Source organism: Caloenas nicobarica, chromosome Z, assembly GCF_036013445.1.
Source record: "Caloenas nicobarica isolate bCalNic1 chromosome Z, bCalNic1.hap1, whole genome shotgun sequence".
Taxonomy (NCBI): Eukaryota; Metazoa; Chordata; class Aves; order Columbiformes; family Columbidae; genus Caloenas; species Caloenas nicobarica.
Window position 1 is genome coordinate 87,549,227 of NC_088284.1, and position 19,559 is coordinate 87,568,785.

Here is a 19,559-nt window from a genome sequence, read left to right on the forward strand (position 1 = left end):
GATTTGAAAGTCCTGGCATTGTGTTAATGTGCATCACCACTTTTAAGTTTATTCAGAGACCAATTTTTCTGGATTTAATTTAATTAATACCAGTCTTACATCTGCTCAGCAGCAATCCCAAGAAAGCTGCTCTAAGATGCTCTAAGAAGTGATTACACCAAACTTCCTGTCTTTATTTGTAAGTAGTATTTCACAGTATCAGCTGCCAGCTGGTAAACTGAATTATTTTTCCCAGCACAACACTGAAAAGGAACAATTTGTTGTGTGGGAGGTCTAAAACTGTGGTCATTAAATTACGATCCAAGTGGACATGCTTCCAACACCATTCAAAAATGTTACTTAACTCTCTGTGAGGGGAAAACTTTTATTCTCACACGTGGCAATAGCCCAAGTGAGCTGTTACAAATTTGTGTCCATGATTAATGTTGGACAGACCTGGCCAAAGCAGAAATATTTTTACTTTAAGCTTAGAGAAGGACTCAGGATGTAGCACCTATTGTGTCGCAGTAGGGAATAAAGTATTTTCCTGAGCCATTGTCAGTGGAGCAGCATTTCTGCTACATGAGAAAAGGGCAAGGTTACTTTCATACTGATTTCAATAACTTTTTGAGGACTATAATAGAGAAAAGCAGCATAAAAATATCCATCGTGCGTGCAGAATTCGACACCAGGGAAACCAGTTCTGTGAAGCAGTACATCTGCTGCTCTTTTCAAAAGATTTTAAAGCATTTCTGTTTAAGAGACCTCCTATGGACTCATTTATACCCTCGAATGTGCCTCTACTAGTTACTGCTGCAGGGACACTATATATGGCAGAGGGAGGTATGGGCTGTAACGGGTGGCCTCTGAGGAAGAGAAAATATGCCTTGTGCTGCTCTGAGCAATACTCCCTGGAGAAGCAGTCAGTGTCAGCCCTAACCCGGCACAGGAGCACGTCATGGTCCTGGCTGGGTGTCCCTTTGCATCCAGCGAGGACGGGCCCCCCAGTCACCTGCAGCAGCTATTGTGGCAGGGTCCCTGCCTGTGAGCACAGAAGAGGTGCAGAATAGCCCACACCACATACGTCTACTCTTGGACACGGGTTTTCACTTGGAAAAGTGAGACATGATAACTTTAATACAACAAAACAAACTGCTCCGTCGTGTTCCTACTGCAGTCAGTAACAGGAAAGGCCTTTCTGTGGGTCCTGGTATCAGGATTTAGTGAGGGACCTTCTCCCCTGCTCATTCTCTGATAGCTATCTGCTGTGACCAGCTCTGCTTTTAAGCCCGGTTGTCAACTTTATGTCTGTAGGTGAGAGGATTTTACACATCAAACAAAGCCCTGAGGAGACTTCCACCTCCCTTCCAAACAAACACAGAGGCCAGGGAGAGATTTGTTTCCAAGAAGAAAATGAGTAATAATTCAGAGAAGAGAAAATGCAAATTAGAATCGTTTGCAGAGGCTGTTTAAGCCTGTCAGAGCGGCTGGTTCAGCACAACTCGTGGTTCCTGCGCAGCACCCGGCTGGGCAGGGTCCTGCAGCCATGTGGGACGTGCCAGGGAAGCCGAGTTGGAGCAAGGGGTTGGAGCCAGCAGGAAAGCTTTGGGTAGTTGATCAGGAGACCCCACCTACCTCTCTTTGAAAGCTGCCAGAAAGAAGGCAGACTTACCTCCAAAGAGAAAAGGGATATTGAACATATCCTTGGGATTTTTTGGTACATATTTTGGTCATTTTTTCCTTCAGGTGTACCACCAGTACGCACAACCAGCGATAAAGCACGTATAAAGAACAAAGGCTGAGTTCTCCTTCCAGTTAAATTCTGTTAATAAATATAGTTACACACAACATAACAGCCCCTGAAAATGCCAGGACTTAAGTGCTTTAAAAAGGACATGTACTTTAAAATCAGATTTCCTTTTTTTTATCTGTCTTGTTTTATAGGAAATGTGTGGGACAAAGGTAAAGAACTGTTTTTAAATGCACACTTTAATTTTCATTATTACCAAGAGATGTCTAGGTGCTGACCAAATATTTCGAAAAGCCACCAGGATAAGCGAGGGTGCAGCAGGAATGTAATTTAGTTGGTCTCTTTTAAGAATCCTGAGAATCCAAACATAAAAACTTTTGGCATATGATTTAGTGGTCTGTCCTCTTCTTAGATATTTTGAAATTATAAATATGTAAAATATTTTTGAATTGTGAATACACAGCCTAGCCCAAAACTAACACTTGATTCTGAGAACTAGCTTCTAATATTCCTCTTTTCAGGCTTATACCTTGCTCTTCATCTGCACAGAAGCTACTGCCCAAGAATCATCCCTGCAACCACTCTGAAGGCACCTTTTTACCCAGGTAAATTGTGTCCTGCTGTTCTGCTGGTTATAGGTATATTACTTCTAGGTGTTACTTGAGTTTAAGGACTTTGAATCACCTCTCTCTCTCTGCAGTGCTGCCATTGTTACCAGAAGAAGCAGCACCGGGCGGGTTGCTGTGTGCACCAGCTCCGGTGTCCCGGCCATCGTGCTCTGCCAGTACCTCCCTTAGATGCTGCTCAGACAGGCAAAAGAAAAGAACCACTTACTGTGAGGACAGGTTAATTGATCTCTTGCTGAAAAATCATGTTGCTGAACTTGAACTTTAGGGATAATTATAAGGCATGAGGCAGCTATATTATTTTTTAGAGTGTGTTCCAAGGTATTCATGAATAAACTATCAAAGTTGAGAGCGCATAACCAACTGTTCAAAGCAAATGAAGCTGACTTAAATATTTCAAAAGTGGTTTTGTTCTGGTGTTTTCATGCATTTCATGAGGGTTGATTTTCAGAATGCTTAGGCCTTATGGCTCCACCTAAAATAATTGGGAAGTGGTGGATTGCAGGCTTCTTTTTACCAAAACAGACACTCCAAATCCACTTTAAAATATATAGATCTCTTTTGGTTTCTCTTTTTTTCCTTTTTCTCTTTTAGTTTTCCATCTCAATTGGAGGTCATAATTTGAAGGAGAAAAGTGAGAAAACCGATCAGAACATTTTTCATTGTTTATCATGCTAGCCTCAGCTTTTAAACTTTTAAATTCCATACAGTATAATCTCCTTGCCACAGAATAATTCCCTCTGGAATTATTATGATAAGAATTATTTGCCAGTAGAGCCGTGCAAATAATTGATTTTTCAGTTCACTGACTGAACTGAAAAAAAAAAGGGGAAGAAAATTATTTGTGTCAAATGAAATGTGTAGTTTTATTTTCAGATTTTAACTCAATTTTTATAAATTATTTTTGACAATTTGCTGAACAAAAATATTTCCAAAAGAAAAATCATGCCTTTTTTGAGCTTTCAGAAAAAAGTTAGTCAAAAGTCTTTATTAATGTGGCTTGAATTCTGAAGATACTTTTAGTCATCCCTGACAGAATTTTCTTCTGTGAATAATTTATACTTCAAAAATACTAATCCTTTCTCCTGATGAAGAAAACTAGACGAGAAGTGAGCAGATTGTGTCTGTGTGTCATGTTCGAAGTAGGCCAAAAGCAACTTAGTATCCAATAGCTAACTTAGATACTGAAAAAGAGCTATCCACCTTATCTCTAGCCCTCTTGGTATTAATATAACAACACAGCGGAATGAAATTATTTGCTGGGACTAATTTTAAATTCTTCAGGAAAAAAAGTTCTAACTATCTTTTCTTTTTAATTTGGGAAAATAGTTCTTCTTTCACCTACTGTATTTCAGTTGCTGACTTTGTGTAGAGAAAGCTTTCTTTTTCAAAAATACCATATGATTACTGTTTAATTATAGACACTACTTATTGTTATCTTGAAGCCATTAAATTGGCTAGATTCTGCAAACATTTGATGATGTTTTATTAAAGTCAGTGGAATTATACAAAGGTGGAAAAATTACAAATCCTGTTTAGTATTAGAAACCTTGAGATAGATGATATCATGGGTCAAATTTACTGGCTTTTTACCAAAAAAAAATCTGAATTTAGCAAATTCATAGACAGTCTGTGGGTATGACTCCTGATGGATGACCCGGTCTTCTCAGAGGTGGATGGCCAGAGCTCAGCAGTCCTCAGCACTTCTCAGATGCGGCTGGAAAGGAGCTCTTAGACTTGAAATGGGGAGAGAGAGAGAGGAGACCTGGCCCCTAGCATTGGCCTTGGAGCAGCGAGCAGGAGACACGTATGGACGAGCACGTACGCCAGCCTGTCAGAGCACAAGCAGTGCTGACTGGTTTTCCTCCAGTGCCAAACAAGGTCTGCCACTGGCTTTAATACTTGCCCTAGCCTCAAACTCATGCGGCATGAGACAAGAGACTGTGAACATCTGTCTTTGTGATACTGCTTTGATATTATTCCGTAAGTTTAAGTGACAAAGGACTGGTAGTTTCAAAGCAAAGTCTTAAGATTCTGACCTAATGCCAGACTAGAATAAAATAGTGATTGCTTTTGGCCTTCAAGTGCATTGGAGCATTTATTATTCATGTTTGTTTTTAACAAATACTGGGTAAATTAAAGAATGTTCAGACAGAGGCTAGAGCTGAGCTGCACTGTCTACTGAGGGGCTGGGAACATGTTTTTGTTGTCTATGAAAACAGACATGCTGGGAGGTCGAATTTGATCCAGTGACTATAAAATTCCATGTACCAGAAGAACTAAACAACTTCATTTATATTTCAAATGTTTCAAATCAATACTTCCCTTCATATTCTGTGACCCCCACCAGGAAACTCTTATAACTGAAAATTTAAGGAGTAGGTTGCAAGTTATGAATAATGTAAGGTTTTCATGGGGGAAAGCAAATTGTGAAATACTGCTGACAAAAACAATCAGTATATGTTTATACTGAAGAACAAACCGTTGTAATTCTATTTTGTATAACATAGCTTTTAAAATGCTATGCAAACTTTTCAGTTTTCCCTGAAATGTCAAGCAGGCTTCCTCAGCCTCAAGCTCCCATGGAAAATGTATGGGCTGTTTCTGTTCTCAAAGTATGTTTGAGCTAATCCGGAAGTAAAAGGTATGCATATCTAGAAAAAAACAAATATAATACATAGCTCTATGAACAATACTGGAGAACTAAAAGATGCAGAACCTAGATTTTAAGGAAAAAAAGTCATTAATACAGGGATGTCTAGCAGCATCTGTTTCTTGACCAGCAGCTTATTACAAGGAAAAGATGTAGCAGGGTTGGAAAGGATCCTGTGTGGGACATGGACAGTCAGATGGTGAACAACAGCTTCCTTGCATTATAGTATTCTTCAGGGCATGGACTTATGGACACTGCTGTTAAAAATGAACTGGTTTTTGTTTGCACACTGATGGGGAGTTGCCATCCACAAAAGAAGAGGAGGGATTTGTTCTGAAGACCTGATGAGCAAGGAAGAGGCAAGGTGCCTTGAGCGGAATCTAACAAGAACTCTTGCATGACACAGAACTTTATCCTTAATGAACTTGAGCATAATTATCAGAAACCTCCTGAATTATGCCAATAAAATCCCAGAAGGAAAGAATAATGGACACTTCATTAGGAAATATTTTTGTAAGCAGTACTTCTGGGGATGAAGGAGTTTGTTTCTGATATGTTTTAATGCTGTGTTCTTTCTCAGACACTGACAGAGTTGCAGAGGAGAAGGAAGGATACAGGTCCCCTGGGATTTAGGATGGTGCCCACAGCAGTCATGACTTTCTGTCCCCACCCTTACAGCTCATCATCTTTCCTCATCTATTCTCACACCTGCTCAGCATCTTCTCCTGTTGGCCTACACAAGCCAGGAGGGGAGTATTACACAGGACTCAGAAGTGACCTCAGATCTTGTTTAAGCTGTTCTCTGCTTTCACGCTGGGTAGAAAAGCTCAGGAGAGGAAAAGGGCAGAACTTTGTGGATTTTCTGCTATATACAGATTTATCATGATATACAGCAAATTGACTGAACCATATGACTTAGTGGCCTTATAATCATATCACAAAGAGAACAAGCTTCTGGCACTTTCCCAAGCTTCTTGTAACAGAAGTTGAATGTAACTTTCAGAATACAGCATTTTTATTTTTCTTTTTTTCCTATGCAAATCACTCCTGTGTTTTGTCTTAGTTTTAGCCCTTCATGATAATCTCTGGATTTTCAGATGCTGACGTACTTCTGAAGACAAAGAACTTGATACAATAAGGAAAAAAAGTCTCAGTCTGTACCAGGCTTCTCCTGAGATGCATGCACTGTAGACTGTGAGCTCCGATAACACTGGTGACAAAACAACCATTCCCCACCCAGCGTTATTGGCACCTGCTTCTGCAGCCGCCTGGCAGGACAGTGCCCTGGGCTGCTGCCCACGAGCCTCTTAGGATGCAGTCTCACCTACACCTCACGGCAATTCTTTCCCTCTTCTTTTTGCCTGAAGTAGTTATAGCAGCTGAATTTTCAGACCTGTTTTTTCTTGCTTGTTTGTGTTTGTTTGTTTTCGGTTTTCGTTTCAGTTTGTGGTTGTTTGTTTTTTTTTTTTTTTTTTTTTTTAAATACGCTAAGCTTATAAGGATATAAAAAGGTATACATTTTATGTGTTAGGAATTAGGCGGAAGCTCCTGTATACTGGGCATTGAGACTGGACTTTTATGTTCTATTAATTGTGTTTGCATTGCAGCAATATTTGCACAATACTCTAAAAGGCCTCTCTCTTGTTACAGCATACACTCAGCCCATTTTAAATTGCAGAACCTTTTCTCTGGGAGTAAGCCCTTTATTGGTGGTCCTAATATGTGCAAAAGATTTTTCAAAAGTCATGTTATAATAAAACACAGTTGAAGTTTACAAAATCCCCAATTTTTTCCAAGAGCCAGCACTAAGCTGCCTTTAGGTGTTTAATTTTATGTGGCAAATACCTCTAAAAATGTAACATGATGCTCTTTGTATGAAGCCCTTAGACAGAGCATATGTACCTCCTCTCCACAATTCACAGGCAGGCTGATTGTCAGCCACACTAATTGTGCATTTGTTAGTCAAAACCTGGGTATGACTCTACAGTGAGGAAACCAATTAACTACATTAAAGGTATATACTTCACCTGTTTTTGGAATCAAGACACATAACCCTTTGTCATTCTGGTGGTATCACTCTCCTGCATCTCTCCTATTTAAAGCATGTATATTTTATGAAGCAGTAACAGACAAACAAATATATAAACAACAAAATCCAAGGGTGCATTAGTCTCCAAAAATAGCCATTGGAATGAAGAGAGATTTCAGAACCTGATCTCTCAATATAGTGACTCTGTATCTGTAAAAAAACAAAAGTCCAGAAGTATATTTTAAGACATCAAGTCTAAAACATTGGATACTTGTATATGTCAGACCTGAGGCTGTTGCCGTCATCCACCTGAAAGGGCAAACCTTGGAAAGAATCACCACATTGAGGGTTACTTCGGCAGTGATCAGCTGATCTACCTGATCAGAATGTAAAATGATGCAAAAGTGGATTGGGTATGTAAGGACTCTACACTGTTGAAACTTTCTTTTGAGACATGTACAGTAGAGGAGAAATTAAAAGATATTTTACTATTCTTTTCATCCAATTGTGTCTCTGCTCCCCATTCACAAAAAAAAACAAATGGAAAAGGGGGATGACACTTCCCCCTCCCCCCCGCCCCCCGATATAGCTTGTGGATTGGGTTAAACATTTTCAGTAGCAGAATATTAGCAGTTAATGACACTCAGATTGTTTGATCTTTAGCTCTGTAATAACTGTAACACACCATTCTGGAACCACAGCTTCCCATCTTTTAATTCTCCTGTGCTGCAGAGAGGAAGGAGCTGCCCTTGCTGGCAGACTGTGATTCCTATGGGACACAAGTGATTAAAAATGTAACTGGCTCCTTGCTGTTCTGCTGTCCTGCTGGAAGAATTATTTCAGGGGCATTCAAAGGAAGGGAGGCATGGTTCCATAAGCACAGTATCTTTAATGAAGCTTGTTAAATGATAAGCAATTTTCTGCATTGACAAAGAATAATAGGTTTACTTTTTCATTGTAAATTGAGATGTTCCTGCCAAAGGTTTCCATTCCTTCTTTGAGCCACACAGGCAGTGACTCCCCATGCCATGCAACTGAAGGAGTGATGAACACCATAAGAGAAGCAAAGACAGTGAGAAATGAGCAGCTGGACATATGCATGGTGTGGGAGGAGGGAAGGAGTATTTCCCAAAGTGGGCCACTAACAAAACAGACACCTTCTCATACTGGAGCTCTGTCCCCATCCCAGCTGACATCGCTGTACCCTGTTCCTACCGGCTCCGCTCCCCCGGCGGTGCAGAAAGTCACGGGACCTGCTGTGCTCTAACTGGGGAGCAGGAAGGGTAATTTATTATTATTATTATTTTTTCCCAAGTCAATTCCTGGTTGTGCATATATGGCAAAATCAACACCCCTAGCTCTAAGTATGGGAAGAAGCAGCCCTCAGTTCAATAAATACAATGAGAAGATCTAGAGCCAATTAAAGTGTGATGATGCTATAAAAATACAGCCAAGGTAAGTAAGGCTAAAAAAACTCAAACGACCCTCCCTCTCCCCACAAAACAACAGATGGGAAGCATTCAATGGCCAGGATGTTTGTGTTGCAGTGGATGCTACCAGCATGCATCAAATAAAACCTAAAGGATCAGCTACTGAGGAATGAATTTCATGTTCCCTCTCCTGCACAAAACACTACCAGAGGTTCCTGGACTCCAGTTCACATTTGCGTGGCTTGACCTGATTTTTCTGAACAGGCCTAAAAAAAGCCCTACAGAAGCATCACCAAATCAAAGAAGTTAAAATTAGTATGTTTATGACAACTTGGGTAAACACCATCTCAAAGTCTAAAGATTCTTAATGCACAGGAGAGTTAAATGGGAAAATGAGTAAAATCAGTTTTACCAAATATAAAAGTCAGAAACAATAAATGGTCCTGCGACCATTCTGTCTCTGGTAATGTGCATTAAAATCTATATAAAGTGTTCTGGGAACTGAAGCAATGCTTCAGTTCAATAAAACTAATGCAGTTAAAGAGAAAGAAACCTGTCTTTCCCCTGCTTGCAATTTCAAATGAGAGCTTCCTAAAACTTGTGACCATTGCTGGAATCCAATTCAGGACCCTGGATTATCAAATTCTCAGCTCTGGCACCATGCCTTTGAGGTATTATAAAGTTCTGCTCATCGCACCAGCTCTGTCTATAAATGCTCCAGATAACTTTAAAGTGCAGACACACCATTTTGAAATGGGCAGGTGTTCACTGTGAATCAAAATGGCATCACCAAATTTGTGCAGCCTTCAGACTGTGCTTCTTTTCTTGCAAGGCAACAAAGGAAAATGCATTAGCACGAAGTCTCCCTGTAACATTTTTTTAAACTTGGAAAGCTTTGCAGGACAGCACACCTACACAAAGCCGCAGGTTTCTGAGACCTTGTAGAGCAAGCATCTTATTCTGTAATTCATTCCAGGGCTATGAAACAGACAGGCTAATGAGCTCTCCTGCAGCCTCTTGCCCTGCAGGTGCTTCTCTGGAAGCACAATCTTAAATCGGACACTGCAATACCAGATGTAAACCCCCAACCAGACATCAACCCCTCCCTCCCAACGTGGCTTAAGAAAGCCACAGCCACACTAGCATCTGACTGATGAAAGCACAAACTTCTTTTCCATTCAGACAGTGGGAGCTGAATTAATTCCTCAGCTTCTTTAGTGCTGAGAGCCATGTCTTGGGAATTCAGTACAGGAACGTATTAATCTCTCTGATAGGCAATAATGCGATATATTACTGGTGGGGGAGCCAGCACATCAGCGCTGTGACAGTGACCCTGACCAGCAGATGACTGAAAGGGTAAGGAGAGAAGGAGCTGCTCTGGCTTGAAGGCGCAGCCTCAACTTTGGCAGGCAGTCCTTCACTCTTGTCCTACTACTAATTTTCCACTGCATTACTTTGCCACTTGGGTATCCAGAAATGCTCATTACTAAGGTATGTGACAGCTCCTGATAATACATGTCTGTGGCAAAATCATTGATCCCTCTTTGCAGCGGTGATCTCTAACGTTCATAGGCCATGGTGGGTTATTAGATGGAAGGCACCCTTTGATGGTCTCTAGTGTAATGTGTTTCCAGACAGCAATGTGCCAACTATCTGTCAGTGACAAAATAATGTCATCCCGGGAAAAGGGCCTGGCAGCAGGGGTTGAGGGAGGAAGAGCATTTAATTATATTTGTAGATGAAAAGATGCCCCGAGAAAAGGCGGCAGTCTGATTATTTATTGGCTGTTCAAAAGTGCTCAATACAACCTAAGAAAAATATCAGGCTCTGAGATACGGTGGTTCACATTGCTGTTACCAACTCTAGCCTTGAAGTCAAGTTCATGCCGAAGAACAAAATTACCTCTTACAATATGTAGTTTACTTCTGAAAATGAAAAGGGTAAGAGATGTATTAGTAATGTTGGCATTAGTGGAAGCAGCTGGTTTTAGCTATTTGGTATTTCAGGGATGTGAGTTTAGCATCATTATTAGAAGTACAGCTTACTGTATTCCTCTGCTAACTTTCCAACAGTGAGCAGATGGTTACCCTATTACCAACCATTTGCATTTAACATATTGTAATGATTTATATACCACATGTCACCTAGCAAAGTGGAAACAGTTGATGGCAACTAATTAGTTGAGTGTGAAGACGCATATCTCAATGTATATATCCTTATTGTAATCAAATTTTATCTTTTTGGCTGTTATTAGATTTAATGTGCAGTGTAACAGAAATATTGATGGGAGTTAAATGGGAACCACTATGTTCCTCTGTCATCGGGACAGCATCTCTCTCATTAATATCTGTACCAGTACTCCTGTTACAACCCTGTTTTATGAGAGATGGTGCAGGGAGGACAGATTATCAAAATCCATTGTGCTTCTCCACTGATCTTTCTTAAGTGTATTTCAAAGTACTTTACAAATCTCGATATATCATATTGGCTCACATTACAGGTCAACACACATCTAGAGAGGATGGAAGCAGGAATACTGCATGGCAGAGAGGAAAGACACGCTGCATAGCTCCCATAAAGACAGAAATGGGTTTAAGGGTGAAAATGAAAAGAATCACAAGGTCTTCCAGGTAATTTACAAGGAAGAAGCGGACAACTATTGGCATTCGCACAAACATCAAACTTGGAGGATAGAGTCAAGGGTTCAAAGAAAAAGCATAATTTTAGAAAACTGCCCTCCAGCACTGGGATATGGGCATGCGTGTGTACCATATGTATTGCATTTTCCGTAATATGTCCCAATACCTGATCAGCCTTAACCCACAGTATGAAGCTATGGATTATCAGCCTTCTCCTGAGATGTTTTTGTTTGTTTTTAGGCTTGTTTTAAAACAGTGGTCGTCACCCCAGGAGTGTCAAAGTAATCATCAGTGAAGTACAGCTACATTACTCCAGAGTATGGCAGCATTTCCAGCATAAAAGTCGTAATGATCATTCCTTTTTATTAATTGCTACCTGCTTAGAAGTCTGGATGAACTGTTGTGCAAGCAACCAGATGCTATTCACGGAGAGACTCTAAGGCTCCAAGAACTCAGTGTGCTGCAAAAATGAAAAGTAGGCTCATACAGGAGTGGTAGTATGTCAAGAAGTTCTCCAGTTCCTGCTCTCTCCTAATGTCATTAGGATGCCTCTTGCCATTCAGCATCCTTTCATTTCTGCCATGTCCCATGAACGTAACCAGGACACAGCCTGTTCTCCTGCAAAGGGCTGCAGTTCACATTATGCATTCCTGAATGCATCAGCAGCCAGACTTTCTCTTGGGAAACCTACCTGCAGCATGACCCCTCATCTCCTTCTCCCTGACCATATTGCTACCTGCTAAATTCACAGCATTGCCGTTTGTGTTTTTTGGTTTTTGTTTTTTGTTTTTCAGTAGCTCTTTCCTTACTTTTTTCGTGAACAAGATTATATTCTATGAAAACAGAGTTACAGCAGCGTTGAAAACTTCCCCTGTTGTTCAGCCCAGTTAACAAGATGTTTCACCTGTGTTTTACTGAGGATCTTTGGTGCTGACTTGTTTGTGCTACAGCCTGCTGTGATCAGGTAGGGATCATGATGATTCCCTTTGTGCATGGGTTCCTGGTACTGCTGATGTGCATTAATCCCAGAAAAAGGCTCGAGTGAAGGAGAGGAAGGGTTGTCACAGACCCCACATAGCTAGACATTTACCTTTACTAATTCACTTTCCAGTTATCTGAATAGGTGTTTCCATGTGACTGAATCACAGGACCTAGTAGAACTGTCCTGCTTTACATCAGCCTTATTACACAAACATGAAAGAGGATGAAAAGACTGAGAGGTGTGGGGTTTTTTTCTCATTTCTTTTAAACAGAAGCTGGCACAGCCTCCTTCCTTTTGTCTTCCCTCCTTTCTTTTCTTCCTTCTGTCCTCCCTCTCCATCACTGGTTTTCCCTCACTCCTCCTATGTTGAATGCATTTGAAACTCATTGGTTCAGTATGGCTAACTTCACTGGAATTAATCCTGATTTACAGGATGGCATCTGAAACTAGTATCAGGTCTGGTCTCTTGTTTTAATACTTCTCTTAACGTATAGGGAGCAATACACAGTATTTACCATGGCAGTGTACTAGAGGGAAATAAGATGAAAGGCAGCAAATTTAACTCTCTTAGTATTTCCCCAAATCACAGATGAATGACGTTTCATTTATTACAACTAAGAAAAAAGATTAACATAGAAAGAGAAACAACACGTGTGCCAAGAGAATGCAAGTGGATATTCCAGGTTCAACTACTACCTTCTGAGGCCCTTGACACACCAAGGAGCATCCAGGAAAAATCATCTCCGAAGTGAGTGTATTTAGATACTGAGATGGACAAAACTAGCAGCAGGTAATCTCACCACACTGGTACCCTTGGAGGGGATCAGAATGTTAAATTAAAAAACAAAAAAAAAAAGAAAAAAGAAAACCCTACAAGTTGATAGTTCCTGTTACTTGTGAAATAGTTGGAAAATTTTGAACTTTTAAGATTATAATATTTTGTATCACTCCAGCTTTAACTTCAACCTGAAGGACATCCCCGTGCCAAGAATCATTTGTATATGCGATCCAGCAGATCCTTAAGCTTATTTCAGTGTTTGCATTAAATTGAACTCTTTTGAAATGAAAAGCTTAAAGGAAAGAAAGTTTCTGCAAGATATTGGAATCCCTGACTTTATTCAGAAAGGCTCTTTGGATAGCTTTTCAGCATACGAAGTAATACAGAAAGAAAAATTCTCATTTCTTTCATCAGGAGTTTCATCTCTACTCCTTTAATGTTCAATGGCAGAATGATTTATACTACAGAAAGGCTTGCTGCCTCTCCTCAAACACCCTGATCCTGCATGATACTGAGCCTCCTTGAAAGACAGCTGGGGGAGACCAGTATGGAAATACTTGACATCTTGCAAAACGGGCCAAGAAAAGATGATCGAATGCTAAAGAGCAAAGGTGGTGAGTGAAACCATGTGATTTAAACCCACAAGTTTCAAAAGTATATAGCAGAACTAGACACCTGGTCAGCTGTCCAGACTCTAATGCTCTGCTCCCCATCCAGCCACTACAAGACTGAGACCACTCTGAGCTAATGTACAGGACTTGTGCCACCAGGATGGAGGGTGGAAACCAGTATTATTTGAACATGGGCAGGTGTAAAACCCATCCAGGACACCTGTACTGAGTAAACCATTGGGGAGTGCTCATGTGTGAATAAACACAGTAACCATTTAATTATTTCAATTCCGGATGACCCTAGGTTTGTTTACAGAAAATGAAGGACCGTTTTCCTTCGTGACATATTACAGTAGATATATTTAAAAAGCTAATTGCACTTGGGAGTTAAAGATAAATTGACATGCTCTTAAATACATACATTTTTTTTCTTTCCCATTCTCTGAGGAGTTCTTAATTTAATTGGGGAAACTGCTAGATTCTCTCCATATACTAGTGAAAATCTCACAGGAGAACAAGCTTCTAATGCAAGTGTTCTCATAAAACAAAGAGTATTCAAGTACGGTAACTAAATACTAGAAATTAGAATGGTATTCTGTTGTGTTCTTAAAAGCTTGAAGCCTACATATCTTCATATTGATGGTCTGGTTCTGAGCTGAACATTAATGAAAACATTTTCTATTATAAATAAAACTAAAGCACTTCTACATATTACCACTTCCCTAGGGCAAAGTTCTGGTTTTGGGTAAATTACAGAGAGATATTATTACAGCGTTGTCAGGTGTATGACAGAGTAACATACAGATTTAATCCAATTCATCCATCCGTAGAATGGATCTGCAGAATTAGCCAGAGGATTGAACCTGGTACCATCCAGCCTTCCTGGCGTGACCATCCGCTGCAGGCTGCCATGAGACACGCGGCTCAGGGGGCAGCTCAGCTCTTGTCAAGAGGATGGGCACCCACCTACCCCAAACCCACCACAGCCACACTCACTGGTTCACGGTCACAATTGGCAGGAGGGGCAGGCTGAATAAAACAACAACAAAGACCCAACCACCTCTTTAGTAGCAAATATGCTTTCCTTCACAGTAATCTAGTCAGGTTCCAAGATGGATTTAAATTTAGAAGAGAAAATGTGTGAGCAAAAAACTGTTAAAACTGAGGATACTTTTCACTGGGTAATGTTAGAGGTTTCTATTTCTGTTTCAACTGCAACTATAGCTGAGACTGGGTCAGAAAACCCTGGGGCTTAAATACAGAAGCTTCAAGGTGAGAAGAATGTAAAAATAAATTCCAAAGAGCTCAGTAACATTGTATACAGGCCGGATATTCTGGTGTCAGAAGGAACCTAGTGGCTCTTAGATCAAAATTTAATCACCCAAAAGCAATAAGATCCTTTGTTTCAGCCAGTTAGTCATTCAGTCACCCACTGGAGCAATGTTTGTTTGCTAGGATCTGGAATTACAGTTAATTTACAGTGTATAAAGGTACACATCACTGACAATATAACAAGTAAAGCAAACTACTTCGGAATGAACACCATTAAACCTTTCGCAACCTGAACCAAAATCTGCTAGGAATCTTTTGCTTGGCTTCAAAGGAATTGTTATCAGCATTTTAGTGAACTTCTTTAAAAAAACCCCAAAACATTAAAAAAGGGAGCGGTGCCTCACAGCTTGCTGCCAGGACTGTCCTTCACGTGGAATTGAAGACAGGCAGAGCTGCAGGCAGGGAGGCCAGAGAAACCTTCCTGAGGTTATGGCACAGCACGACCTCTGATTCTCCACAGCTAGGCTAGATGAGGGGAGAATGGCTGCTCTTTCTTGGTTTCCCATCCCAGAAGACTTTATTTATGCATTAGTCGACCTTTCTAGCCGTTAGGACCATCTTGCTTCAGCAGTTAATTAACACAAGTGCAATAATTTAATACAGTTAATGCTACTTGATGCCCTTTAATGTACCTTCCATTAGTGATATTATTGTAGTATTACCCCGTAAATTAAAATGAGATCAAGACTAAGAGAGGCTCTCTTTAATTAAGGCACTGGCACACTGCATCGTCCGTTATTCACTAGAAAAGTGGCCATGATTTAGTGAAGCAGACCATCAGTAAGTCAGAATTAGTTCATGTGGATTATTAGGTTTCTTGAATAATGTGTGCACAATGGGGCTGCTGAAATTGTTAGCCATGTTTCCTTTTTTTCATCATCTTTATAAATACACAATAGAAGTGTTAAATTGAAGACGAATAAACAGGTGGTAATAGAGGAGGTAAGGTGTTCATTGAGAGTGCATAGGCTTTCATCTCTAATGCAACATCCATCAGGCTTATTTCATGCCAAAATGCAAAGCAATGACAAAACAAACCCTATATTAAGAGGGCAAATTTCCTATCTATAATTCATTGTGACGTATTAACCACTCCAACATCTTGTATATTAAATATGGCAGCTTTGAGATAGATGCTTTTCACTGTCATTGATCCTTAAAATACAGTGTGAATAAAATTTCATTTTATGCTGCCTTTAGAAATATGCTATTATGAGCTTTGGTGATTTTAACTATATTTAACCTACAGGTTACTTTTTTCAGTAAAAGGACTAGCTTTAAAATGTGTCTGCTAGCATCACTCATGAACCACGTGTCAAGCTCCTTGGTAATGTTCCTTTGTATCCTGTCCTCATGGAATAGCCCAGTCTAGCTTTACTAAATGTATATAAATATGTAGGTCTCAAAGCCCTGAATATGAAACATTGTAGCAAAAAAAAAAATTGTAACTTCCATTTAACATCCTAAAATAACTGCAAGTGCTGGAAAACAGCTGAATCAGAAAAGGCAGCACAAAGGCCCTGGTAACCCTTGCTCCCCTCTGTCGTGTCCCCATGCTCAGGGCATGCCAGTGCTCATGACTAATGATGATGATTTGGAGACTCTTTTTGGGGGCTCTGTAAGTTTCTGGTAGGAGACCAAAAATACCTAAAACTGGGTGACAGTGGGCCTATTGCAAGTTACCTTTGGTGCAACTAAGTAACTGGGGGTGCGTACTGGAGCTCCACGGCTACTTAGCAGTAAGCAAGCCCATAAATTCTTTAACAAGGAGGGCTCGCTACATATCAAAGGAAAGGCTACCAAATCCCTAAAGAGCTGTTCTGCTCATTAGCAGAAAACTGATAAGAATTCACATGAATCTAATCTAGTGAGACACTATTACACATCAGATATTTCTTTTAAAGCATGTGTTCAATTACTGCAGCATTTAGACAACAAGCATCAGCATCAGATAACTTCTCTGTACAGTCACGCTTCATTTTTATAGATTTTTTTTGCAAGATTGCCGTGTCCCAGATGTGCTCAGAAGGTTTCTGTTTCTAATTTGCATGCTATGCAGTTTCTTTAAATCCTCCAGATGCTTTCTTTGATAAAGTACTGATAGTCTAATAGAAGTCAGACTAAGATCCAAATGGGTTTTCAGATGGGGAACAGCTTTTCCTTAAAGCATAAGGATCCTTCAGATCCTGAGCTTTGATATGATGCCTCTGTAGAGCTAACCTATGTGGAGGCAATGGAGGAAGGATACACATTGAATAGAACACGTGTTATTTTTTTATATACCGAAGCTAATGTTACTAAACTATGTCAAACAGTATCTTAAGCTGTCCATGATCCACTTATCCCTCTCAAGAGACTTCTGAAAAATAATTTACAACGTAACTAATGAGAGTTACAATAAGAATTCTGAAAACATTGACGTTTCTCTTATACTTTCACATGTTCAATTAGTGATTCAGTATGTATGCGTATGTATTTGGTGTGGACACAGAAGATTGTAACTACATGATAAATCTATGGTCCTAAGAAATGTATTTTGTTGTTACATAAAAATATATCAGCACTGCAAAAACACTTATGCATTCAAATCTGTATACGGCATCAATTCTTCCTTTATACAGGAAGAATTCCTTTAGAGGAATATTTTTCAGTAGATTACTTCACAGTAATTTGATTCTATTTTGAATTTGTGTATCAATTTTTGCAATATGGAAATGCTTATGAACATGAAAGGCTTGTGCAAAGGTGGCAGAAAATGTCAAACTCACTACAGTAGTAAGGAAAACATAGTCACCTCTGTTTTATATAATAACTATGTCTGTTTTTTTCACTCAGTCCCACGTCTGCAAAAAATGCCCTGTCCTTCCAAGATAAATTAGCTTTTCTGTTCGTTCTGGTACTTAGCTTCTTAAAAAAAAGAAATTAAAAAAAAAAAAAAGACTTTTTAAAAAGGAAGATTTGAACTCTCTGTAGAAGAACCAGCAGAAAGAAAAGGTACAATACAGAAGTGAGCAAATCGTTAATAGAGAAGGTCCCATGTATTTCTTCTGAACAAATTTGCATCCAAAACACATGTAAAGAGTATCACCCTCCTGCTTGAGATCATCAGTCAGTTGCTAGTTTGAGTTGAGAAGAAAGCTTCCTGATAGGAATGTCATTACACAGTTGTTATTTTTGGGACTGTGACACCTGATGCTAGTCACTGCTTGCCCCAGAGGGACTATTTGTCTTGAACTCAGCTGAGTAATCATCTTTATTATATTCAAATCAGTCTCTCCAAAACACTGTTGTTTTTTTCCATTGTACTTCAGCTTCACCTACTTCAGAGCTAACTAAAGTACCTGGAATGGACTCTAATCTCTGCTGCCTTCCCTCTTCATAGGCAGTTCATAGTCAGACCTAGTGGGAAGGGTCTGCGCAAGGGCTCCTGTATCAATCACAGCGTGTGTTAAAGGCCTAAAAAAGTGAGATGATAAACCAGAATCTCTTTTCAGTTAACTGCTGCCAGATGAGGCTCCAGCTGTAGCAATGCTGAAAATATCCTAATGCCAGGGTGAATTCCTGAGCCAACACAGGAAACTGTTAATACTATCCTGCTCATGAGACCTAGGGCTGAAACCCCCAGCCTAGTGACAGTGAACACCTGGGACTTTGTGCCACTGAGTCAGAAACTTCTAGTGTGACCAGAAACAGACTTCAACTGAGCCAGATTTCCAGGAACATTTCTTGGCAGAAAGTGGTGTCATGTTTGGGGAAATACATGGTTTTGAATAACTTCTAAAGCCAAACATACATGCCTGTTTCTAAAGGTACATAATCTCTTACCTTCCGTATACTCTTATGTCTGAAATTGCATAAAAGTAGCGTGCCAGGTGTTGCTCATCTACATATATTTCTCCAGTTGCTGGCCTAAGCAGTCTTATCCTCAGATCTGTGATGGTAAAGAAATCTCTTAACTTCTTGGTTGTGTCAAGCTGGCCATAAAGAGAAGCCATGTTATGAAGCCAAGGTCCAGCAAAAAAAGCAAATCGATCTTTGATTTCAAAGTGGATTATTTTACTATTTGTCATGTACCCAGTAGAGTATTCCTCTGTGCAAATGATTTCTAGGACTGTGTGCTGTGATAAATCCCTCACTGATTTTGGATCCATGTGGAAAGCATCTAAGCAGTCCGTGGCATAGTATTGGTAGGGCTGCCATGTTCGTCCATAGTCAAGAGATTTCTCCAGGATCATTTGGTCTGGACGGCCAGATTCAAAAGTGATAACTATGTTATCTGTCAGCTCAATAGTTTTGTTCCAGGAAAGTGTAATATTAACATGAAGAGGCTTTGGATAATCCTTCCAAGTTGTGGACTGCCAAAATGTGGAGGGATGTCTTCCTTCGAGATCGAACATCAGTTCTGGAGGATGAGCCAGTTCTTGGGTACTCGCATCACATTCATTATTGCACATGTAGGGGTTCCCCTGGAAAAGAGCAAAGCAGTGTTACAAGAGGCACTGTATAGGTGACTGACACACAAAGATGTTTCTTGTCTGGCATACGAGAACTGCTGCTTTTTCTCCAAGCATGAAACCAAGAAATAAAACACAAATGCTTGCAAGGAATACCTTTTTCTTACTGAGATTTATCCTGGGTATTTTACCTGTTGAAGTAAATGTACAAACACATACACATACAGCACCCTTGCTTCTGTAGCATAATAATTTTTCTTAGTGTGTTTTAGAGAAAGAAAAGAGTTTATTTACTC

General features: G+C 40.0%; 1 protein-coding gene across 1 annotated transcript in view; it reads right to left on the reverse strand.

The window, feature by feature from the left end:
* Positions 1-19,559, reverse strand: part of NTNG1 (netrin G1) — a 150,962-nt gene that overhangs the window by 70,162 nt on the left and 61,241 nt on the right. The window contains exon 2 of the mRNA XM_065656994.1: positions 18,635-19,275. Within this exon, the coding sequence (XP_065513066.1) occupies positions 18,635-19,275 (641 nt within the window). The remainder of the gene's footprint in view (positions 1-18,634; positions 19,276-19,559) is intronic.